This window comes from Pleurodeles waltl, chromosome 6, assembly GCF_031143425.1.
Source record: "Pleurodeles waltl isolate 20211129_DDA chromosome 6, aPleWal1.hap1.20221129, whole genome shotgun sequence".
In the NCBI taxonomy this organism is placed as follows: Eukaryota; Metazoa; Chordata; class Amphibia; order Caudata; family Salamandridae; genus Pleurodeles; species Pleurodeles waltl.
Genome location: NC_090445.1, coordinates 831,516,679 through 831,542,717, shown reverse-complemented (window position 1 = coordinate 831,542,717; position 26,039 = coordinate 831,516,679). Strand labels below are relative to the sequence as shown.

General features: G+C 43.8%; 1 protein-coding gene across 1 annotated transcript in view; it reads right to left on the bottom strand.

The window, feature by feature from the left end:
- The window catches only part of SLF2 (SMC5-SMC6 complex localization factor 2), a 393,983-nt gene that overhangs the window by 336,763 nt on the left and 31,181 nt on the right, over positions 1 to 26,039 (bottom strand). The window contains exons 2-4 of the mRNA XM_069239517.1: positions 19,662 to 19,708; positions 3,580 to 4,343; positions 3,021 to 3,075 (exon numbers count right to left, since the gene is read on the bottom strand). Coding sequence (XP_069095618.1) covers positions 3,021 to 3,075; positions 3,580 to 4,343; positions 19,662 to 19,708 — 866 coding nt within the window. The remainder of the gene's footprint in view (positions 1 to 3,020; positions 3,076 to 3,579; positions 4,344 to 19,661; positions 19,709 to 26,039) is intronic.

Here is a 26,039-nt window from a genome sequence, read left to right as displayed (position 1 = left end):
CGTAGGAAAATGCAGGAAAGGCAGACTCCAACAGTGACTTTAAGGATTTCCTCCAAATATCTATGCACAGCCACTTTATCAGTCAACATTCATCCACATAATTCTCGGAACCTTTTCTTCCCTGTCCTCAGGTTTAGACTGGATCAAGCATATGCAGGGCTCAGTCCAGAGAGGAGAAGTCTGCCAATCTTACCGCCATAAGCTGCTGGGAGGAAATCCACTGCTTTGCTCAAAAATGTGCAGGCAGGCAAAGTCTGCACAGAATGACTAAAAATAATCTTTATGGTGCTATTCAGTTCTATATAATTAATTAGTCCGAAGTCACAAACATAACATTTGACATTTTATTGGACTTTGCTGAGTTTAACACATAAACAGACTTGGACAAGGTGACATTAGCAGGGTAGAAGTGACTGGGATATTCTCTTCTCTCCAGTAACTATAAATAACTATGAAAGAAATTAAAATGGCTTTCAAAGACGTGCAGTAGTCATGCACCAAGAAGCTAAAGACTGCCAACCAAGGTCCATAAAGAATATTCTAGAGAATTAGCCCCGATAATTGCTACTGATGTACGAGGAGGCCCCGGCCAATGGTATACTGCACCCCCCCCACAAAGTTACGGGAATCAAGAGTAATCCCTTTACTAAATCACAATAAGCTTCCGCTTGTCTGTGACTTATACAGACCACTGCCACTAGTTAATGTTGACAAACAAATCCTGGCCAAAACCATTGTAAATAGGCTAATGCCCTTTATGCAGGGCATGGTGCTTCCAGTTCAATGAGGGTTCATCCCAGCAGGCTGACAGCAGATAATATGCAGACACGGTTTACCATTAAAAAAGCCAAGTCAACCTGAGATCAAAGTAGCAGCAATGCTTCTCTAGGCCATCACGGTTTTCAAATCCACTAAGTGGCCATTCTTACTGGTGATTTTGGAAAGAATGGGGATAGGCATGGCCATAGTGCAGTGGATAAGATTGCTATGTCTCTCTTCAACTGACGGAATCACAATAAATAATCACTTATGAACTGCTATATTAAAATCGGTTGGGGAGGTGGGTGACAAAGAGATACCCATTATCACTAATCATCTTTGCTACGAAGCCCCTTGCAAGCCTACTTGGGGAGTTCATTTCGACAACGTGCTAAGATTTGGTTCTCGCAGAATCCTACTGGAACTATATGCAGAAGACATTCTCAATCCCATAATCGGAGATTTCATAACCTTTGGCCACTTGTCAGTCTTTGCTAAACACTGGCTAAAAACTATAATGGTGCCTACACTAGCATAACCAAAAAACAGATCTTAATTACGCGATCCAATGGTCTATCAGATACTTCGGCGCTGATCATCATTCTGATCTGGGCCTGGGTTATCCAAGAGAATTATGATACCCTGTCTTCGTTCACCTAGCTTGATACTTCCCTCCCATATGGGAGTTTTGGTCGCAGACATTTGAAGAGCTTAGTGGAATGATTAGTTTTAGACCAGAGACGTCTTCATTCATCACCTTGTTAGGATATGCAAAGGAAAAACAAACCTCACGGGAAATACACTGCACTGGCTTTATTTATGTATGGCACCTAAAAGAATCCTTGTGTCTTGGGGGGAAAAAAACAACTGTTAAAGACTGGCTAAAAGATTTAACACATTAATACTAATTCAGCAGTACATGCAGTGATGTCAACAAAGACATTAATGCCTACAGATATCTGGGATACCCAGTATTTGTTGGGCCAGGAAAACAGTGACAATGATAGTCAAATTCTATGAAGTATATGCCACTGAGCGATAATTCTGAGACTAAATCGTTAGTATGTATGAGATACAAATGACCTCCACCATCAAATAATTCACTGGTTCTGATATGCACAAATCTGTCCAAAATTGATTGAAAATGGTGGTGCTGGTATTCCATGCTTTTATACTACTACTAAGAAGGGTTAAAGTTGTAAAAGAAACTTAACATAAAAGTTCATAAATTGGAACACCGCATTACTAAAGCAACCTATGTACACTTTTACTTGACACATGCCTCCCCAAGTTATTCCCCCACTCTTGGACGAGTTGTGCATGAATATGGCACTCACCGGGTAGCTGTAACGTCTTCAAGCTTCCTCCCAGTTGTATTATTTTTTTAATTCATCTGGTGTGTGGCCACCAACTATCAAAGGGCCTGACCAACTCCGCACTCCCCCCGTCCTGCATCCTAAGTTTTATTTTTAAAATAACAACGGGTCACCCTCCTTCCAGCCCTCTGTCCCCTCCCCCAAACACATAACATATGCCTTGTTCCTGCCACAACCCTGACCACAGTTTTCACTTTCCTTTCCCAGTTTAAATTGTGCTTTTTAGCAGAGCAGAGAACCAGTGTCATGCCAACAGCCTCTGTGAGAACTGCTGTAAAAACAGGCTCTACTCGCCAGTTACTTGGAGACCCACAGGTGAAAGGGAAGGCTGCCATTCTACCTCCCTGGTTTGTATGACCCAAGACAGGTGAAAGGGATGCTGTTGCAACTAGGATTGTGATGATGGCTTCTCCTGGAAGCTATTCACAACAAATAAACAGGGGAGAGCAACATACATTATTACTTTCTGGAATTTCTAACATTAGAAATCATGATAACCAATCCATGAAATGTCAGATTGGTTAGCTAAGGAACAACCAAGCATATTACAGCAGGAGAAAAACTAAATTCTAAATGGCTCTGTTTCTTTGCAAAATAGATGAAATAAACGCCTATTTTGCAAGGTGTGATGGCAAGAAGAACGAGCATTTAAGGGATAATGTAGAGGTTAGTTTACCTAGTTAAAAAGCTAAATCAAAATGCATATACAATGCAAAACAAAGCAAAAATGATCTCTGCAAAAAAAAACAAAAAAAAAAAAAAGCTATTCAAGAGGCAAAACAACATGAAAATCTAGCAGAAACAGACTGCAAATCACAGATGGATTTTAAATTTGAAATACTCCTCACAATATAACATTTTAGGACAGGAAGGGAGTTTCATTACCTGGGAGATTTTCTTGTACTAAACCAAGTCCATTCATCACATGCGATCTATTTTCCTAGTAAAAGCAAAGAAAATAAAAACTGGTTGAGTATAATGATGTTTGGAAAGGGTACTACTGAAATATTCTGCAACAAAAATACAATGCATCATTTCCTCCTCGTACCTATTTCATTCAAGGCAGGCATGTGTACAGACAAATATAGACTGGGAAAAGAAAAGTGTTTAGTTTTTACAACAATCAGATTGGATATGTTTCACAGGTTTCACAGAAAATAAATAAGAGTAGCTTAATAAACTGTAAAAACAACGATAACAGCAGCATTACACTCGGCAATCTTACCTATCTATAGTGTACATCTATAACCATTAGATTAATATTTATAGTGCTTTCGGGATGTGGTGCAATCTCACACTAAATAGGTGTATTGTAGCAATGGAGCTTAGTCAGCAGTAGTACAACACTAAACATAGTGGTATAAGCGTAAAGTGTATGTCTGTACAATATCTTCTTAAAAAAAAGATTTCTCCTCAGAATAAAAGTATGCAACAAAGAACCTACCTGGGGTGAATTTTTGCCTACTCCCGAGAAGGATCCACTCTCTTGATTCCATGAGTGCTGCAGCGATTGCACCAATCTAGGATTAAATGCTCTTTCCTCCTCGTTAGCATAGGTGGTTTCTATAGCTATCTGTAAATCCGGGTCAGTTAAATTACAAGATTTACTGATGGATGATTTCAGTCTTTGGTGCGAAACTGATATGTTCTCCAAGTTCCCAGATCCTATGCCACGGTCCTTCAAGACGGTTTTTGGAGCCGGTTTTGGAGACTGTTTTGACCACATACCCTCAGAGTCCACTCCTCCCATAGGCTTACACTGTACCTTCTGTTCAGAACTATTTTCCAAAGAGAAACACCCATTTGCTTCGGACTGTTCCTCAGCTGCTATTTTTTTCTTAAATGTATTATTCAAAGGAGCATGTAATGAGGAATCTGTACATAAAATGAGTTTTCTCATTGCAGTCTTTTGAGGAGTAATGTTTTCAGGGCATTTTGTACAGCTGCATAGGGATGTAAGGGTCTCCTTGCTGCTTACACAGATGCTGTCAAAGGTGTTTGGAGAGGTTGATTTTACTTGCTTGACTCCCCTCTTAAAAGCTTCAATTATTGGGCTTTTATTCGGTGATGGGCAGGGCATCTTCCTTCTTTTTCTAGCAGGAGAGGAAACTTTAATACTTCTTCCAAGTTGTTCAGCACCAGGAATTGCCAACCTGCCCAACTCATCGTTGATATTTCCATTCAATTGCGAAGCAAACACAGTTCTGTCTTTGAAGACATAAAAAAGAATTCATCTGTACATAGCGCCTCAAGATGACAAACAACTAGCAATGACTGAGCAAACGGCACCGCTGGCTACAAACACTTTAAAACTACAAACAGAACTAGTACAACAAAGGCATCGAAGTGCAGTGTTTTATTCGGACACAAAGTAGAGGGCATAGGAGCAGGGGTATAACTCCCCCCAAACACACACACACGTCATTATATGGTCACTAGCAGAGCAAATGTCTCTCACATTTAGATCATATTAAGCAGTGATATGGCTCAATAAGGGCAGGTAGAGGCCAATACCACAGACCTGCAGGGATCTTTTTCAAAGCATAACAGTAAAACCCACCACACTTTTAGTGGCACTGAACTACAGTGTAAGGAAAGGCCTCTGTTTGCAAGTTTACCCCACCCTTTTGGACTGATGCAGCTGTTTTTTTGGCTCCAGAGGGTGCACAGAGACCTGCTAACTAGACCTCTGTGCCAGCGTTTTAACCCCATACAAAGTATATGTCGAACTGGATATACCCAACTGACAAGGGCTGACTTACTTATAAGTACCTAATATATGGTACACCCAGGGCATATAGGACAGGATGACTTAAACACTGTTGGTGCCATCCTTCATGTGACAGGGTACAAAATGTCTCATAGCCTACCACTACAGACTGGAAGGACAGTGTTTTTACTTCCAATTCGACTTTGCCACTCAAACCAATGGCAAAGCCACCTTATCCCTTAACATATATAAGTCTCCTCAAAGGAAGGCCTATGGCACGGAGCTGCATTTGTTTAAGACAGACATATGCTTTCCGGTATGTCTTAACAGAAACACTTCCAAATTATCATTCTGCTGTGGGTAAAGCTTGTAGCCCCGCTGGGTAACACATGGTTACCGAGTGACATTCCAACCCAGCTAACATTTGACTCGGACTACCAACCTAGGTCATGTAAGGTATCAAATTAGTTGTGGCATTAAATGCGATCCGATGACCAGTTTGAAATGTATGTCACTATTAAAAGTAGCCAACTTTTAGAAAGGAACAAAGGCAGTGCCACAGCAGCAAGGTTTCACCTTCTCTGCCAGGATGGCCACTGTGGGAGGCAGGGGGAAGGACTTAGTGAGTGGCTAGGAGGTGAGCTTCAAGGAGAAGCCGCCTTTGATGGGCCGCCTGGCCCAACACCCCTAGGAAGCTTTTTGTTCCTGTCAACAGCACAGAGGGGGGAATATCACCCCAAATCAGTTTTACCATAGGAGAGTAGCCCTCAGGTAGAAACACCGCTAGGGTGAGCTACCAAGCTCCTGACGACAGAGGAAGGGTTGTGCCATCTTGAAAGGGGAAAGAATGTGGCATTCTAGGATAACCAGATGCCACACATCACAGGAACTTTGTCACTAGTTAGGTGGGGACCCTATAGACCATTGGCTAGTGACCGTATGGTCCCCTCACAGCACTTTCCTACTATAGATATAGAAGCCCTGGAGCCCTGGCATCCTGACCCTCAGATCACGCCGGAATCAGAGTGAGGACTGAAGGAGGGCTGCCCTTGGACCCGCACAAAGAGAGGCTGCACACTTGGAAGGACTGCACCAGCTGCATTTTGGGTTATCAAAGACTGCATTGTGCCCATGGTGGTCCGGGGAAAAGTTGATTAGTAACATCCAACCACAAAGTGACTACAAGAATCTGTCGGCTGATCTCCTGGAACCAGCTCCATCGACACAAGAGCTGAAGTTGCCCAAGTCAAATGGCTCCACGACCAAAAACCAGACAACCACACAGCCCTCAAGAGCGCCATCCGCAGACATCACCAACTCATCAGGACCGCCAAGAAGACCGCCTTCAAGGACCGCCTAGACAACAACGCACACAACACCAAAGAGCTCTTCAGCATCGTGAAAGAACACTCCAACCCCAGCTCCATCACCAACGACATCCCGCCATCTCAAGACCTGTGTGACTCCCCTGCCCACCTTCTTCCACCGCAAGATCACCGACATCCACAACAGCTTCAACCCCAACCCCCCGCACCCACCACCGAGTCCACCACCCCTGCGACTACCACTCGCACCAGTCGCCTGACCGTCTGGTCCAGCGTCAGCGACGAAGACACCATCAAAACCATGAACTCCATCCACTCCGGATACCCATCGGACCCCTGCCCTCATCACGTCTTCAACAAAGCCAGCGCAGCCATCGCACCCCACCTCCGGAAAACAATCAACTGTTCCTTTGAGACAGCAACCTTCCCAGAAAGCTGGAAGCACGCCGAGATCAAGGCCCTTCTGAAGAAGCCCAAGGCGGACCTCAAGAACATCCGGCCCATCTCCCTGCTCCCTTTCCCGGCAAAAGTGACCGAGAAGATTGTCAACAAACAGCTGACCCGCTACCTTGAAGTCAACAACATCCTGGACCCTTCCCAATCCAGTTTTCGCAGTAACCACAGCACCGAGACCGCCCTCATCGCCGCCACTGACGACATCCGGACCCTGATGGACAAAGGAGAAACAGCCGCCCTCATCCTCCTGGACCTATCAGCCTTTGACACGGTCTGCCACCGCACCCTATCAGCACGCCTCCAGGACACCGGTATCCAAGAGAAGGCCATGGCCTGGACCACATCCTTCCTCTCCGGCAGAACCCAGAGCGTCCGCCTCCCACCCTTCCGCTCTAAAACCACTGAGATCATCTGCGGCGTCCCACAGGGATCCTCCCTCAGCCCGACACTGTTCAATATCTACATGGCCCCTCTCGCCCACGTCGCACAACACAACCTCAACATCATCTCCTACGCCGACGACACCCAGCTGATCATATCCCTCACCGAAGATCCCCACACTGCCAAAGCTAACCTCCACCGAGGAATGAAGGCCGTAGCGGACTGGATGAAGGACAGCAGACTGAAGCTGAACTCAGACAAGACGGAGGTCCTCATTCTCGGACCCACCCCATCAGCCTGGGACGACTCTTGGTGGCCCACGTCACTAGGCACAGCCCCGGAACCCACAGACCACGCACGCAACCTGGGGGTCATCCTCGACTCCACTCTCTCCATGACCAGGCAAGTCAACGCCGTCTCCGCGTCCTGCTTCAACGCCCTCCGTATGCTCCGCAGGATCTACAAATGGATCCCCCTCGACACGAGAAAAACCGTTACCCAGGCCCTCATCACCAACAGACTCGACTACGGGAACGCCCTCTACTCAGGAATTACAAACAAGCTCCTGAGACGACTCCAACGCATCCAGAACGCCTCGGCCCGACTCATCCTCGAAATCCCCCGCCGCAGCCACATCACACTCCACCTGAGAGGCCTGCATTGGCTCCCCGTCAACAAAAGGATCACCTTCAAGCTCCTGATCCACGCACTCCTGATCCACGCACACAAAGATCTGCACAACACCAGACCCATCTACCTCAACAACCGACTCAGCTTCCACACCCCCACCCGAAGCCTCCGCTCAGCCAACCTCGCCCTCGCCACAGTCCCCCGCATCCAAAAAACCACTGCCGGCGGCAGATCCTTCTCCTACCTCGCCGCCAAGACCTGGAACACTCTCCCCACCATCCTATGACAGACCCAGGACCTGCTGGCCTTCAGAAGACTCCTCAAGACCTGGCTCTTCAACCAGTAGCACCCCCCCAGCGCCTTGAGACCCTCGCGGGTATGTAGCGCACTTTACAAATGCAGTGATTGATTGAAGTCGCATAGTTGGTAGCCACCGCAGAAGCTTTACTGCTACCAGTAGCCCAGGACCCAAGAAGACAAATCCGAGCTAGTCAAAACCTGCACTCATGTTTGCTGACCCTAGGAATGCTATCCAGGACCAGATTTGTCGTACCCAAGGTACACTAGCCCCCACCAATGGATTTGCTGAACTAAGTTATTACAAACTCTTCACAAGTTTGTAAACTTTCTGCTAACCAACTCTTTCTTTGCAGTCGCTATAAAATTTATTGGGTGCTGTTAAGTGCTTTACAAATTGTTCCTTTGCTAAGCCTCATTGATCGTAGCCACAGCTACCCAAGGTTGAGCTTAAGGTTAAGTAAGCTTACTTGACTGGACTTAAGATGGTATTTGCAAGTGTACTACATGATAGGGCTTCCTAGCCATATCATATAGTACAACCAAATCCTCACGTACAGCGAATGGCTGAGGATGGCGGTGGTACTGCTTACCTAGGAGACAGCGTGCCCAGGTGGGAGATAGGAGACCTAGGCTGAACCTTGCACACACAAAGTACACTGAAGCAGCAGAACAGTGGCAAGCCTTAGCTAGTTCTGAGCAAGGCAGCATTTGGAGTAATACCAAGGAAGAACAGCATCCTTAAGTTGATGAGCCTATGAGACACTAACAGGTTGAGTGTTTCAAATGATCATGCAGCAGAAGCTGTTTAATGGCACCAGATTCAGCTGTAGAATTGGTGTGACTAAAAAGCAATCCATTCACATGGATAATGGACGTCTTCAGCAGCTTCAGACTGGTGACTGCTCATAGACATACAAAACCAATCAGTCAGTAAACAGCTGGCATCTGACTCGAGCTAAACAGCAATTGAAATGCTTAGCATTTTTCCACCCAATCACGTGATTAGCTTTCTAACTAATACTAGGTCACCAGACATTCACACCACTAAGATAATGTTATCAACTACCAGATTAGTGATGAGCAACTAGGCACCACATGCTCTGGCCCTTCTTTAAGTTATTACGGAAGAAAGAAGGTCCATTAAAGGAAAAAACATGGACAGCAGGTTTAGTTCTCAAACTAAAACACTTCAAGGGAACTCTGAACAATAGTCACCCTCATGCTATGGAAATGTGGCTGCAAATGATCTAGTTACTTTAGCAATACTGTAAACACTCTTCTTCCAAGCAAGGCAGCAATCTTCCTTTTAGCAAAGAGCAACACAACACTCTTTCAGCAAAGCAATGACATGTGACACATCCAACTACTTTCCTTAAAAGTGCATCTGCATCAAAATGTAAAATTGTGCCCATACAAATCTTGAGAAAATGTTAATATACAATTACATATCTTTCATTAGATTTTTATATATATAAAAAACTAAAATTTCATGACACAACCTCAGCCAGGTCTACAAATGAGGAGCACATTTGCCAAACGTTTTAGGCCGATACCAATTCGGTACTGTATGCACAGAATGTCTTAATGCCACCTTTGAAACAGAGAGCAGCACTCCCATGCCAGAGCAGGTTGGTGGCACAACTGACCTAAAAACACAAAAGAGGTAAAGCATACAGCATTCATCACAAAGCAGACTGAATTCACTACCAGGGTTTAGACAAACAAAATGTATTAATCTCCGAAAAAAAGCTGCACTGTAAAGAATTCAATCACCAACTACAGCAAAGACGAAACAACAAACAAAGCAAGAGACCTAATTCTGCTACTTGATTGCTACGTGAACTGGATGTTGGAAATGTGTTAAAAAATGAGCTGAAAAAAATATGCCAGAACATTGAATTTACAAGAGACATCTTCAAACTCCTGTTCAGGATATGAAAGCAGTTAATTCTCATAGGAATGAGAAAGAAGGGAGAAAAAACATCACTAAAAAAAAAAAAACGACAATCAGCCTACTGCACGATAACAAACTGTACCCATTGTTTTCTCAAGACTGGATATACACCACAGGCTAATTCGTAATTACAGAAATGTAACTGCATTTTGTGCCAAAATTCACATTGTAAAGCTAGTAAGATGTTTTTTCATGAACATTAGGAAAAATTAGCTGAACAATGATCACCTCAAAACACAGGAATTGACATACTACTTAAAAATGCCTAAAATGTTTTTTTTTAAACCCCCCAAAAAAACAAAAAAAAAAAAAAACACACACTCAGATACACTCAAGAACAACAGATCAGCATGGTTCCCAATACACCACAGGCCTTGAAGAATGGAAAAAGAAGGAAACTTCCCTTGTACTCCACCCCAAAAATGCAAGCAGCAACCAGAATCCTTTAAAGTATGGAATACCCAAATGTCTCAACCGTAGGGTTTTCAAGGAAAAGCCTGAACAGCATAATTACAACAGAGTGAACACACTTGGAGAAGATAAAGCCCAGACCTTTCAGTTCCAGTGATACTACAAAATCAAAATGAGTAGAGTAACAGTCAAAAAAACATACCAAACAAGACAGTACAAGTAAAAGGGGAGGACATGCACACATTGCCAGATTGACTGCCAATTGGCAAAGATGAGAATCGGACAACAGGAGAAACTAGACAAGGCATCAAGCTAAGGTGACCCATATTATTACAAGAAAGATTAACAGTGCCACATGCAATACCATCAAAAGTTCACAGGGCCTAACTAACATGCAACCAGCAAAAAGCTAAGCAAATAACAGGGAGGGCAGAAGGAGTATGCAACCTGACCGCGAAATGCCAAACACAGATTACCTAAATCTTGGACCAACCGATAAACTACGCAGCTAATACAAGCAGAACAGTCTGTGTTAATGTTCGAAACACACAGAACATGAGGACCCACAGCATCTCCTGCACTAATAAACCACATAGCAAACTTTTGCATTGCTATCAGTTAACAGAATATACAATGATCAAAATCAGTCATCTTTAGAATAATACAGAAAATAGCTACTAAAGAAGAAAGCCATTGTATCACCCCATGGTGACCCCAGTACATATATGCATAGGAACATAGTGACCAGCTCCATGGTCTTTGCAACCACATGCAGAATAGTCCTCTAACAGCATCCACAAAAACAGACCCCTTTCCTAATAACAAACCAATCTATTGGACTGCTTATAAATCCATTGGAGTACACCTTACAAATGTCTTTAAAGAATACAAATATTTTGCTTGGAAACCCTTCATCCACTTTTCTTGAAAAATGGGTAGTTTTCCATGTGCTTGGTATATTGCATCTAGGTGGAATCCACTTCTAATAAGAACTGAGCAACTCTGTATGTTCTGCAAAACATGCTTCAAAAACGAACTTCAAAATGCTTCCCAAGAAGCTTAAAAAAGTAGGTTTCTATGCAAAGAAAAATCAATGTCTATTCCTAGAAACCAAACGGCTGTCTATAATGCTTGTTTTCATATCAGGTTGGACCTCATAATTTTCCTCAGGAAATTAGTACCTTTCTTTCGACCTTGTAACACACTATGTGAACTTCATAAATGCTTTCTAAGTGGGTGAGTACCTGTTAATTTTCCTTGTACCTCACAGGCAGTAGCACCTACAAATGTTGGTTGAGCTTTTCTAAATACAGATATTCCTCCAGTAAATGAACTAGCCCTCTACTGTCCTTGCAAATAACTTTTAGGCAAAACTCACAATCTTCAAAGAATTGAGCAACTATACCCTCCCTATGTATCACTTTTAGGTGGACCTTACACTTCTCTAGAAACTAAGTAACGCTCTTAAATAAGAAAAGACTGCCCAACATTGCTGTCCTTTCAAATTTCAGGTATACTTGATAATTCAAAGCGGCCCATTCTTCCTCATTTATATTGACTTTTGCATACTCAGCCTGCCTTAAATTCACTTTATTGGCGGCAATCTGTGGTACACCTAAAATTACTAAATAGAATGAAATACAAATTAAGTTCACAATCTCCATCCCGACCAACCAAACCCCACTTTCTTAAATGCCCATTGGCCAGCCTCAGATCCTCAAACCCAAATTCTTATGTGCACAACTCAGAGAGAGAATCCTTCCAGGGACAAAAATACCCACAAACATTCTCACAATTAGATTAAAACCTTACTCAGGGAGATATATTTTTGTAATAGAAAATACTTCATAATGAAAACACATAAGCAGAATGTTTTTCAAAAACAGCTACATTTTCAATTCCACTACACTGGTAAAATGAACTCTTACATACTTAAACCAAATTAAGTAACTGTACCATCTAATGCTCCTTGTAAGCAGGCAAGCAAAGCAGTGGAATGAGCTAACCTGGCCTGCAATGCCTCTACTGACCTACATAGCATCCAACAGAAAACTTTACACTGAACACTTCACATACATCCAATAGCACCAACCAGTAAGACGAAACATAAAACCTACGGAACACAGACTAAAAACTGCACATACAGGTATCCCGTAGAGAATGAGTTGATTATGCACTTAGGTGTATGGCTTTCAGGGGGACTGTCATTATGGGGAACATTATTGCAAACCAAAGTTCTAATAAACATGAATGTGGCCATAATGACTTTCTAACCGCATACTACATGCCAATTGTGCATGTGTAATAATCTGAACAGCACCCAATCTATTTTGTAAGACACCCGTCCTTAATACACTTGAAATTACTAATGAAAGGGACACACTTATTGGAAATGGTACATGAACCAAAAATACAGCACTGATGAAACAGCTTCACAAGTCAAATTAAATTCTGGTATGCAAGAAATCTTGAAACCAACACTGAATGGTATCAGACTTTATTAGCACCCCAAGGCCATGCTAATAAAACATTTATGCTACTCAAATGACTCATGGAAAATCCAAGGTGATGAGCCAGTAAATGCGAGGAATTTTGATTTATGATCCATGCACATCAGCAGGAAGGTAATTACAGCAATAGTACACTGGGGGTTGCTAAGTGACACTAGTGAAAAAACCATCTTGCCAAAATAAAATATGTGGCAGGGTAGAGGTCTTGACCTAGTTCTTAGGGTTTAACCAAGCCCAAACAGAGAAAAAGCTGGGACAATGATTATCGAGAGAGAAGAGGATGTAGTTTTGGCCACACATGCTAAATACTAATGCACATCCACCGTTAGCTCAGTCATTAAAGTTCATATATGCAGCTGTTAGTGGGGTAAGGACCAACAGACAGCATACTAAATCGAAGAAGAAGTAATGATGGGTGAGCTGGTATCTGGGGTGCCAAGTAAGGCAGAAGAAGCAGTGGAAATAAAGAAAGTTTAGGCACAAAGATGCACAGTATCTTGCACTCTGTATTTAAGCCACCCTTGTGTTCCGACATATGACAAGGAGAAGTACTGTTGGCACTACAGAGCCACAGACATGCAGTAGCACTGTCTCCTCCCAAAACCTAGCACTGCACCAACTATGGGAGCCAACAAGGTGTGTAGAACGAACATCAGGTTAAAGTTCCCACTGCACTCCTCACACCTATGCATTGGCGGGAAGTCTCTCGGGCCCGGTTCCAGTTATCACACAACACTGAGTTATGTCCCGGAGTTTGCCACCTTACAATAATATAAATACAACTGAGCCCACCCCTGACCCAATTTTACAAACTGACAACATTGCAACTAAACAAATCATCCTAATGATCGAGAAGTTAATGTCTACCAACTTCCAGGATCTAAAATTATGGCCCCCAAGAGCCATCATTACCACAGTGAACCCCAAGAAGGTGTTGTCCACCCCTATGCGCCTTTGATCATAATACAAGAGCAGAGGTTTGAAAAAACAGTTATTCGCTTGAGATACAAAACAATCTATGCCAGGAGAACAGAGTCTCCAGAAACATGCCCTGGTAATGTATGGCGACAGAAAGGGTGATGAAATCATTTTACTGCAAAAATGGCCATTTATGTGGCTAGCTTTTTAAAGACATAGGCTTTTGCCCTCACTCCCCCCCACCAATAACTAATTCACTGCTACCAAGCCCAAGAACCTAATGTAGCCAACCCTAAAAATGAGGCAAAACTACCAACAGTGCCACAGTTTTTGTGAAGCAACGCAGAGACAAGAGAAGTGAAGGCCAAAGAGAAGTACTCAAAACTGAAAATGCAGAGTTTGTATACAGAATCCCAGGAACCTCCTGAGCCCAGGAGCCACTTCAACTTTACTGGAACAGGTCCGTTGTGAACCTCGATTGGATGTCCATTTACAATCGGAACACTGCCACCAGTTCTTTGCAGTCAAAGTAATGTGGAATTTCCACCACAGACGCCTGATCCTGTACTGCCTGATTGCTTCATGTGACACTGATGATTGTCGTCATCACCTTAAATTCCCCCGGTGGAAAGGAAATCCACTAGATAAATTACCAGGTTCACCAACCTCAGAAGGGACTGTTCCACTTCTAATGTTACTGCAACCATTGTTCTACAATCCAGTAATAGTGAAGACCAATACTTCGGAAGAAGTAACAGGACTTGTGTAAAATTAAGCCATGCCCCGGACCAAGAAAGATGCAGGGAGCTATGTGTCCCTGCATCTTTCACCACATAGAATGAAACCAAAACAGGTACGATTGAAGGTGACAAAACAATAATGACCTGGACTGATGGAACATCAACACCATCATGAATGTCTCCAGAATATCAGAGAAACTAGTAATTGAAGATTATCTGTTTGAATGTCTTCAGATACACCCACTGATCCAGAATCTTAAGACCGTCTATCCTGAAGGTTCCCAGATACCTTCTAAACCAGGAAAGTAATAGAACATATCCTTTCGATATATGTAATGGGACCCCTGTTCCATGGACTTGAAGATACAATAAATCCAACAAAAGTTCAACACACCTACAAGGAGGAAGAAGCCACTGTCAGAAAACAGAATGGATCGCCACTAAATTGAGTAATGCGCCCAGGAACTCCTGCAGAAGCAACGTCAATCTCCACTGAGGATTCTCAACCGAACCCTCACTAAACTCAATCAAACCAGGGTCAACTGGGTAAAGACAAGGAAACGGGGAAAGGGAAGACTGCACATGGACCCAGATCAAATCCAACTGAGAAAAGAATACAATGAAAGAGTATGCAATGAATATTTATAATTATCATGGTGTGCATTTCAACCACTTGATGTCCAGTCCCGTCAAACTCACACTTACCTATCTATCACCTTTGTTATTTCCTGTGGAAAGCATGTCTGGCTGATACCATGTATGGTTACCAAATTTATTCAGGATTGGAAGATGAGAGACTTGCAGATACTGAAGACAACACTCATTAATGACTGAACTATGTTAACTATGATATTCAGGAAACTGCGACTTATATGCCTTAATGCCTAAAAGGTCTTTGTACCGAAACCGCAGAACAAATGCTTATTCCCATTCTGTCTACCCATTGGCACTACTGTCTGAAGGCATTGCAATATCAGTAGCTGTGTTGTTGGAGAGATTGTGCTTTGCTTTAAAATATGAGAAATGAGTTACTCCTTTTGTGCATTTTTGAAGGGTTGGTCTGACTCAATAAAAAAAGCAAGTGTTGACTTCTCCCAATTAAATAAAAAAGCACTAGAGGAATAGTATCTTAACTGCTGTCAGTGTCGGCCTTCTGATATTTTCCACCAACCTTACTTGCCCTGCTCTTTACAGCCAGCGTCCTGGGGTAGGTAATACTGCTAGTCGACCATGGAGCAGCAGAAATTCTAAGATCCACTGTAAGGGCACTGCAGGATCAACAATCCCTGAAAGAAAAAAGTCCCAAGGAAGCAGGGAAGTCATCAATAGACAAACTTAATTTGATGATTTATATTTAAAATAAAAAAACACCCCCACCAATTGATGGGTGCAATGCAAGCTTTCACTATATCTGCTTCTTCTTCAGTGATCTTAACAGTACTCAAAGCAAAGTCAGGAAGGAACAATCCTGAGGAAACTAGGGTTCTAGCACTTGCATCACCAACAGAGGCTCCAACATCTGGAGAGTCACTAGATATACATTTGCAAGGGGACATAACATCCATTGGCACCAGGGGAACAACCCACCCTTTGCCAACTTTCATAAGATCCGAGTCACTTGACTGGAGGCTGGAATTACTGGCAGGGCAAAATGGGGGGACTCTGACAACCACAAGACTGCCCAAACCAGTCCTGTGCACCAGGAAGCCCAGACCAGTCCTTTGCACCCCTGAACGTGCAAGAGGATGGGTGGACAGGATGATTACTCAGGCACCGGCATTCAAAGCCCAATCAACAACGACAGAATGGAGTGTCAGGCAGAGCAGGAGTGTGGGATTTAATCAAATAGTTACTTGTCCATGTGACAGGTTGCTTCTTAAATCTACTTGTCCTGTAAAAAAATCTAATTGTCCCTTTGATGCCATGTAGTGCAGCGACAAATTATGGCAGCAATCTCTTTATGTAAGAGCTCTGATAATTGCCTCTCTGATTATGTCAGGGCTACTACTATTATAGGGCTTGAATAATTGCAATTTCAATCCCTACTATAGCAATTTTCCTATTTTGCCACCTTTCAGCAGATCTACATACTGGGGCTGGAGGAAGCAGTAAGCAATAGTTCCAGGATTGGAATGCCTTCAAGTCTGCAATCCTTCTAACTTGCATGTTTTAAGGATCTTCACCAGCTCTTCTCTATTCTTTTCCCATAATGAGAAAGGTTGGAAATTTACTCCCGACAATGGCAGAAGTAGAAGTTTTTTCCTGATTGGGAAAAAAGTGGTAGGAGGGAAAGTGAACTTTTAAACGCTCAATGGATTTTCACATGAGCACATCTGCACATGCATATTTGCTTGTGCCAAAATACAGTTCACAAATATTTTCTAGCAGTGAGATTTCTTGGTCTACTTCTGTAAGTTCTTGTGAATTAATGAAAGCCACTAATTCAAAGACATGTACCATGAGTGCACTTGTGTGACTTTCTTTAAGAATAGGGTTCCTATTTAGGTCTGGCATTAACAAACACATTTTGTTTTTATTAAGCTTCGATTTCTCTATCGGCTGGCTTTACTGTGAGTGATCGCATTCGCTCTTCCACAAGGAGCTTATTGGCACACAAAGTAGTTTTATTCAGTGCCAGGGACAACTGTGGCAATCAGATGCATAACGAACATGGAGGACCCCTCTACACCAGACTCATTCAGGCCAGGTGCTGTGCTGAAGGGGCCCCTTCAAGGGGGACTTACGCCACTGGCAGCAATGTGTGCGTTTTGAGACTAAAAGCTTTTTTTTCTTTTTGCCATTGTTCGTTACAATGGTGAGGGCCTGGCAGCTCCCACAATAATAAAGTGTTACAAAAGCCATGTCAAAACAAGACCCACAATGACGAAACCAAAACACTCACAAAAAAAGTCAGATTGGTTGGCGTTGCCAGTGCTTGTATATTTTCATGTTTCCCATGATCTTGTTGAAAATGGTTACACTGATTTTCCATTAGGAATATTTTTGGAAATACCAGCATGCATCAACACATTTAATTCAGTGACACTTCAAAGAAATAGCACCTAAAATGTCCTACTTGCATTTTTTTCTGAACATTTTATTTAGAAAGCAAAGAATAATAACTCTTTCTGCAAACATCTGCATCTAAGCATTATACTTAGCCTCATATTGTTAAACCTTTCAAACGTGTGTACACTTTTTTTGTTTACTGGAACTACCATCAGTAGTGCAGTGTACCTTAAAACTTGTATTTACTGCACTCACCCTAATAATGAAGGCTTTTCATTAATTAACCATAAAAACAGGTTCGAACAGCATTAACAAATAAACACACATATTACCTCAACTGCAGACAGTTCCTTTCTCTGTAAACTGGCAGCCAAAGGATTTGTGCTACAGGGGGTTGGGCCTACCTGTCCCAAGGACAAAATGAACATGAAAACCTGTTGCCTTTGACCCCAAACAATATGGCCGCCGGGCGATAGGAATTCCACATCCCTGCAGAGGCATCGCTTTTCTAGAGACCCATGACAAAGGTTCATTTAGTTCAATAGAGAAATTCCACATTAGCACCATTTGGTTGGAGCCGAACCCATGTACTGGACAGTTCCAAGATACTTGTGGCAGGACCGCATACCACTGTGCTGTAGATCCTACCAGAAAGCCTGGGCCACAGCTCCCAAATACAAGATCAAGAAGGTTTGCTGAGCAATTCCAGGTTTATTTTTTGGGATACCAACAAAAATCACAATTTTGTTCACAAGATCCGTGAGCATTAATTATGTTGCTTTATCAGAAGTTGACAAAATGAAGATCTTACAGCTGAGAGGATTGTTGCTGTTAATGATGCTGTCTGAATGAAGAGGAATTCTTCCACTTGAAAAAAAACATTCATCCTCTTCAGAGCAAAAAAGGCATAGGAATGCAAGTTGGCTTCTGAAGAGCAACAGTATGCAAATCTTCTAAAGCAAAATATGTAAGGCAGCCGCAGATGACCCTTCTGTGGCGATGCACAGACTACAACAAATCTTTAATCTGACAACAATTCACAGCGTCTCTTCTTCCCATATAAAAGAAAAAGTGGATGCTGAGGATTCTAGCCTCTTTCTGGCACACAGTTGGGAATGGATGCATTGCATGTTCCTGGAATTTTCGGTCTCAAGGTGGTGGGTTCAACTGATAACTAATGACTGGGAGGAGGAAGCGATAGAACAGTGATCATCAGATCTTGCTTGCGTAAATTATACTTGCCTGCGGTCTGGGAGCTCATCTTGAATGAGTAGGAATTTGGGGTAGGAGAGATGGGAGTGTGGTGGGATGTTCAGGATTAAAATATATAGGTTTGTTGTGGGGGATATACATTTAAATGCAATTTATATTTAAAAATGATTATTATAGGATGCATTCAAACCAAAAAGAGCAAACTACACAACACTTGCAAGGTTAATGTTGCCAGTGTGAAAACTGAGAATGAAATATAAGTTAACCCCCCAAAAAGCATATAATCGGTTTACCAAAAATTGGAACATTTGCTAACAACTATATGCACCAACATATCACAAAAATCCTCTGTCAGATTTAAAAGTATACACACACACACACACAGTCAAATAAGGGGGGCAAGGAAACTGGAAGCCTTGAACAGCCGTCAGGCATTGGCTCAGATGGTCTAGCACAGAATGGCTTCCCTGACTCCCCCTCTCTTGCACATCCCCCATACTATTTTACACCATACCTGTGTGTGGTAGAGGAAGGACAGGCCAGTGCTACAAGCTTTGTGAATTTTGATTGCCTCATTATGAAACTATTGAGGGAAAAACAAGACACTAACCAGCCCCTCTTCTCTAAACCCACAGCTGACAACATTCTACAACACCAGGAAGACTCTGTTGGGCACACATAGGATTACAGAGCAATAAAGGAGGAAACTACAGCAGAGAAAAGGAGTAGTACAGGGCTAGTAGATCAGCTCTTTCCATTAATTATCTAGCATGCCCACTTGCACTTTAGGTCAAACCCAAGAACAAGCAAAACCCATCTCTTTTCTGCACCAAAGAACCTGCTTTTAGTTTGAAAAAACATCCAAGAATGTGAATATTAAGTTAGAAGTAAATCTATTTGGATAAATCTGTTTTAAATGTATAAGCCACATGAAAAAAATATTTGTTTAGTTAAAAATTTCAAGACATACCTGATGAATTATGAGCTGGTTTGAAGAAATCTGTAATAGACTGATTTCTGAAATGAAAAAAAAGATAAACTAGCAATAATTACCAACATTCATAATCAATAATACAGATGAGCATTGGTGTCACTAATAAAGTCTCTATCACGCACACACATCCCCGTCATACACAAAAACTAAAAACAAGAAGACTGAAGATACACACTAGACTTTCCCCCAAACAAATACAACTTAAGTGTTCAGACAGCCAGTTGAACAGAAAGTCTGTTGAGGCTTTGGTGGTGAGAACTGATGTCTGAATGGCTAGAACCCTCCCCAATATTTAATAAAAATATGGCTGGCGTGAAGTGGACTTTCTTTGCACCCGGCCTAAGGGGCAACTTCCCCACCCCCAATTAAGGGTGGACGTGGTGAACAAATCAAGAGTGGGTTGCATGCAACTCTGTGTTTTGCTCAAATGTAAAATTCCTGGTGTCGAATGGGCTTCATCTCCGCAATATCTACCTTCCACGGGGGTATGGGCAATTACACTTTCTGCCCATATTGGGGTACGGGCATGGCCTAATGCTACGATTGGCTGCCCCTACCCTTTTGTTTTTTTTGGTAAATGTGGCCAATAAATCCCTGGTATCTAGAAGGGCTTTCCACCCCTGCTGGGGCAGACAGCAAGCAAACCCCCAATCTGCCTCTCCCCAAGGGTGGCAGAAAGACTGTAAAGCCCCATTTTGGGGTTGGTGAAAGGCCCTGCTCATGATGGGCCACTCCTTTATGTTTTTTTAAAACCCTTCCCTGTTGTCTGAGAGCTTTATGCTCCCCAGAGAGAAGGGGGGGGGAGGGTGGTGTAGAAAGACTGAAAATATTTGGGGGGGGGTAGATGCAGGGGTACAGGCCCTTGTTCAATGGGCTGCTCCACCTACAAACAAAGCCCTGGTGTCTAGTGGAAGCGCCAGGTGATCACATTCCACTGTGATCACCTGGTGCTATGGAGGGCAAGAGAGTTACAGCGCTGGATACCTGAATATTTCAGCTTTTCAGCAATACCCCTCTTTGAGAACTATTCCCTCCAAGCAGGTATAACAGGACTGTTTTCAGGACCCTCTCCAATCCTAGTGAAACGACGAAGTTGTTTACTGTGTGCTGGTCTTGCAAACAACTTAATTGTGCTAGTGACATGATTGAGTCATTGCAGGATCCTCACACTCACCTAGGCTAGAGGTATAGTCTTCCTCCTCTGACCCAGGGTCATGTGGTGCGTATTTGGGAGGGAGATGTGTGTATGCAAACAATACTAGAGAACCTCACAACGACTGCTACTCGCACTTGGATGTCCATAGCACCCAGCTGTGAGAACTATGGGCATGAAGATCAGGTCCACTGTGCCGAGAGGTTAACATGCAGCTTGCTCCCACATTAAAGGGCAGTGGTGCGAACCAGAAGTGGACAAGATGTTGTGCCAGGGTCACTTCCTGCCTGGCTCATCTATCAACCACCGCAGAGTACATAATTACAGTGTCTTTGAATACTCCCCTGTAGATGTGGGTGTGGCAAAGTAGAGTAAACTTCTTGCAAGCCTCATTAAGAGCTCCCTATAAGTTTAGTAAGATCCATATGTTACGTCACCTGCTCTGCATGACACTAGGAGATATCTTGCTGTGTTAGGATGCTAGTACAGGTCCATGCTCACGCACCCGTGCATCTTAGCCTCTCACAGTCCATCACTGTTACTGATGTGCGATTATCTTCTTCTGGTCTCCCACTGCCTCCTACATTACACCAACACTTCAACTTTATGCTGCATGGTTTATATTTCAGTCGGAGTGATCAGACTCAGTATCCCCTACCCTATTTCATTAGGAAGCAACATCATTATACATTGAATATCAATGTCATGAGAAAATATTTCAAGGATATTAAAGAGAAATCAATACTGAGTTTTGATGATTATTGGAGATTCATTTAGACCGTAATGTAGTTGAAGGAGGTAAGGGAGTAAAACAAAATAAAAACTGAGTCTGCCACTGCAGATTCATTTTTGTTTTTGTAACACTACCATCATGCAATAGCTTTGGATATGCTTTTATTACCAGAGCTTAGTTGGTGGCAAGAATGTGTGCAAAACGTAGAAGTGGCGTATAAAGACACAGACCATTAACACATACAATTGTCCCCTTCTTTTTAGGTCTCGCTTAAGACAGGGAATTTGCTTACAGTGGGTTAGAGCACACCCATTGCTTATGATTGTTTAGCTTTATCATCATTCTAATTTGTTAGCTTTTGATTCATCAGCTTCTTTGGGCTCTCCTTTCTCTTTTTGTGTTTGTCTTGCCCACGAAGCATGGACGCATTACTTGTATCTCTTTGTTGCTCACTTTTCAGGCACTATTTTCTTCTTTTTAAGCACTCTGAGTGTATGTGTTTTTCAGCTGTCTGCCTCATGTACTTCTCTACCCTCCTTGTCCCTCTTTCCCACAATCCCTCAGTTACCATTCTTGTTTCCTCCCAGCCCACCTTACCTTGCTATTCTTGCTTCCCCCATTCTCCATTGTCAGTTTGCTTCCCAAGCCTCTCCCCACCCACGTTTTCCCATCCCCTCCTGCCCACCATTGTCATCTTGCTTCCCTGTCCCCTGCTGCCTGCCCTCTGTTGTCAGCTAGCTTTCTCATCCCCTCCAGTTCACCCTCTTATCAGCTTGCTGTCCCAGCCCCTCTTGGCCTCCTCAATTGTCAGCCTATTTTCCTAACCTATCACATCAGACATCCATTGTCAGGCTGCTGGCACAGCAGCTCCTCCCAGCCCTCCATTGTGTGCTTCCCTATCGTCTCTCAAGTGTCCTCTCCCCAACCTGACTCCTCTCTAGACCTCTCTGTATTGGTTCTTTCACCATATCACTACACAGTTTGTTTTTTCTCAAATAAAAAAGTGCACAAGCGGTGGCTGCCTCTAACTTTTTTATTTTAATTATTCTTAGCCCATGATGCACAGCATGGCTAGAACTTATTGCCAAAGCCAACAGCTTTCATAGGAGAGACCTGCTAATTTTGCCAATGCACTTTGAATATGCATATTTCTAAAGCAAAACAAACTACCTGGGGGGCTTCAAGGACCTTAGAGAACAAGGAACCAAAACACCTAAATGGCAGATAAGATGCTGGATAATCCACTATACGGACAGAACCACATTTTGAGAGCTTTTCTGAATCTCATTAAATTGGCTTCCTCGAGTTGCAGCATGCACCTAATTTTACAAAGTTGGTGACAGCACACAATCTACAAACATGAAGGACGAAAAAGTAACTGGTAATTCCTATTCTTGAGCAGTAACTTGAATTTAAATACTTTCGTATGCTATTGATTTGATTTTATTGATTTTGCCTCGAAGCACTTTACTCAGACGAATATATTAAAAACTATTTGGAAAGTCCATCCCTCTTTTCAAATACATCTAACACAACTCAACCTCCCTGCTCTAACTTGTTAGGCCAACCAGAGAAATGTAAAAATAAATATGTCAGACTCCAGTTGATGATTTGTATGCCAAGAGAATATCATAAATCTGATCCTAGGCCTGTAGGTCTCCAAGTGAGGAATATCCCAGAGGTGTTCACTGACGACAAGAAATCCTTACAGGATTTCAGCTTTATAGGCACTACATGCTCCCGGCACTGGGAACTTTTGGGGGCGTGGCCTGGCGCCATGGCGGTCGCAGCCTCTCCGTGAGGCTCCCGCTTCAATCTCCCCACCCTCGGGTTCACGATAGCCCCATCTACCCCAAATGAGATATAAGAACAGCGTAAGGTGTGGTGACCCCCCCCCCAGTCACATCAAAATGAAATTTGGAGCCCAGAAACCTCTTCACTGAGCGGCAAAATGAGCCAAAGGGTTTTGAGGGGTTCCGCGGCAGAAAAGAAGATGCCGGCCGCCAAGCTCTCCGCAGCTCTGCCGCGCGCATACGAGGGAAGAGGAGGAGATCATCGCCGCCCTCGCCGCTAATCATCCGACTCACCTCCAACCTGCTGAGTCGGCGGCGGCGCCCAGACGCGGCGGGGCCCACGGGAGAGACGGAGCTTCGGAACAGATTGATCACGGCAGGCCCGGCCATGAAAAGGTGAGCAGCGCTGACCCGCGGCCCAACACAGAGCGCAAGGGAGCGGAGCCCCGCTGCTGCCTCGAAAGCAGGGAGCATAGCACACAGAGCCCCCAGCTTGGGGCCCTTAATAACCAGACCCGGGAAGCTCACACCTGCAAACCCAGCTGGATACCTCCGGAGGAATTTGGAGGTGAGGCCTTGCGGCAGTGGTACCGGAGGGAGGCCCCAGATTGCACAGAATTAAGCCCCCTGGTGCTAGCTACTGCCCTGAGATCACTAGGGGTTCCGGACCCCGGCGGGGTCGAATTTTCCGGCCCTGCACCGAGGGAGTGACCCCGGAGAAGACCCGGAACCGGTGAGGCCCACCGCATTGGAGAGAGCTGAATGCGCCTATAAAACCCCTGGGGGAAAAAGAAAAAAAAACTGAAGCACTAAAGCCCTGCTCGGGGGCCGAGAATGAAGCTGGCCTAACCTCCCAGCTGGAAACCCCTTGAGAATGAACACCAGGATCCCCTCCCCTTAAGTTCAACAATACACCAGCGGAGACACTAAAAAGCCTGACAAGTCTAACGCGTTAAAGCGAAAGCCAAGGCTAATAAAGTAATACGCCCCCAATATTGACAATCTCCTGGGGGGAAAACGGAAATCCAAGTCCCAGAGAAAATCACACCCTCAACTCAACACAAGAGAGGAGCACAGGGCCCACATAAGAACTAAGAACAGCTCTCCCAGACCAATTGAAACTCCAAGGGGAACCAGCGAGTTTTGTGGACAGCATCAGACTCTACCTCCTCTCTTGAGCAAATAACAGCAACCTGCCGGAAAACTATTCACATTGAGCACATCTACAGTTCTATAAAATGGGAAAAACGGGCAGACGCCGCGACACAGACTGCACTACTGACTTCCCCGCCAAGGCATTGTCGGAACAAGAGAATCCGAGGAAACTTGCTCCAGGAGAGAGGAAGGAGAAAGAAGAACCTACCCTCCAAGACGTGATGCGAGCCATAACTGCCTCCAGAGTTGCCCGAGAATGAAAAATAGACTCACTGGTAACTGACCTTACAGTGCTTAGAGATGACCATCGCCGCCTGGCAGCGAAAGTGAATAGCACAGATAAACAACTGGAAGAACTGCGGCCTGAAATAAAGGATAATTCCAAACTAACACGTCAAATGGAGAAACTAATCAGAGAATTAGAACTAAGGGCTGAAGATGCCAAAAATAGATCCCGGCGAAACAATATCCGAGTCATAGGACTACCTGAACGTTCTGAAGGATCTAGCCTGGTAGAATCCCTTGAAAAATGACTCAAGGAGACAGTGGCAGACGAAGGCCTATCCCAGTTCTTTGCAATAGAAAGAGCCCATAGGGTCCCAACGTGCCCCCCCCTCCACCGGGTGCTCCTCCTAGACCAGTAATACGCAGATTGCTCCATTACAGAGATAGGGATTACCTACTAAGTCAAAGCAGGAAGAAAGGAGATTGCATGATTGACCACGTGATCCGTATCTTCCCTGATTTCTCTAGAGAAGTGCAGAGACAGAGAGCATCCTTTATAGAAGCCAAACAAAAACTCCGTAAGATGAGGGTCCAAAACGGGATGTTGATCCCAGCCAGATTAAGAATAGTGACCACATCTGGCGCACAATTCTTCAACACGGCAGAAGAGACTTGGAGTTGGATCGACGAACAACCGACCGGAGAGAGGAACCACAGTCCTGAAAAGCATCACTCGGACCGCAAAGGAAAACACAAGCAAAATAATTCCAGTGGATGAAACAGCCCATCCCCTCTAGAAATTCTGAAAGAATGACAAAAAGCTATGGAGGCAGCTGCTTCCCTCAGTGGCTCAGAACACGGATCCCCCAAACAATCCCAGGACGACATACAACACTCTGAATCGAGCAAGAATCAGAACTCTCGCTCGCATCCAACAAACAGGGTCCAGACGTGACGCCAGGAACCTCCGACATCATCATCTGATGGACAATAAGGAAATCATAACTGCAGAGACACAAAATCCTGAAGAAGAAAAAGCATGCTACACCTATACCCAAACCTATGACTGTTGACTATCCTGCGGAGTAACCCACCAGACTACAAATAACTGCACTCAACACAGACTTGGTGGCATGAAATCCCCATATGATAACTTCCCGAGGGTCGGGGAGAGGATGCTTCGATTCCACCTCAGAGCACCCCCCACATTGATGGACAGGTTAAAGTTTTTTCACTAGTATGGGCGAGAGAGGTTTCGACTTTTGTCCTGGGGATCGGGTGATGGGTTACTACAG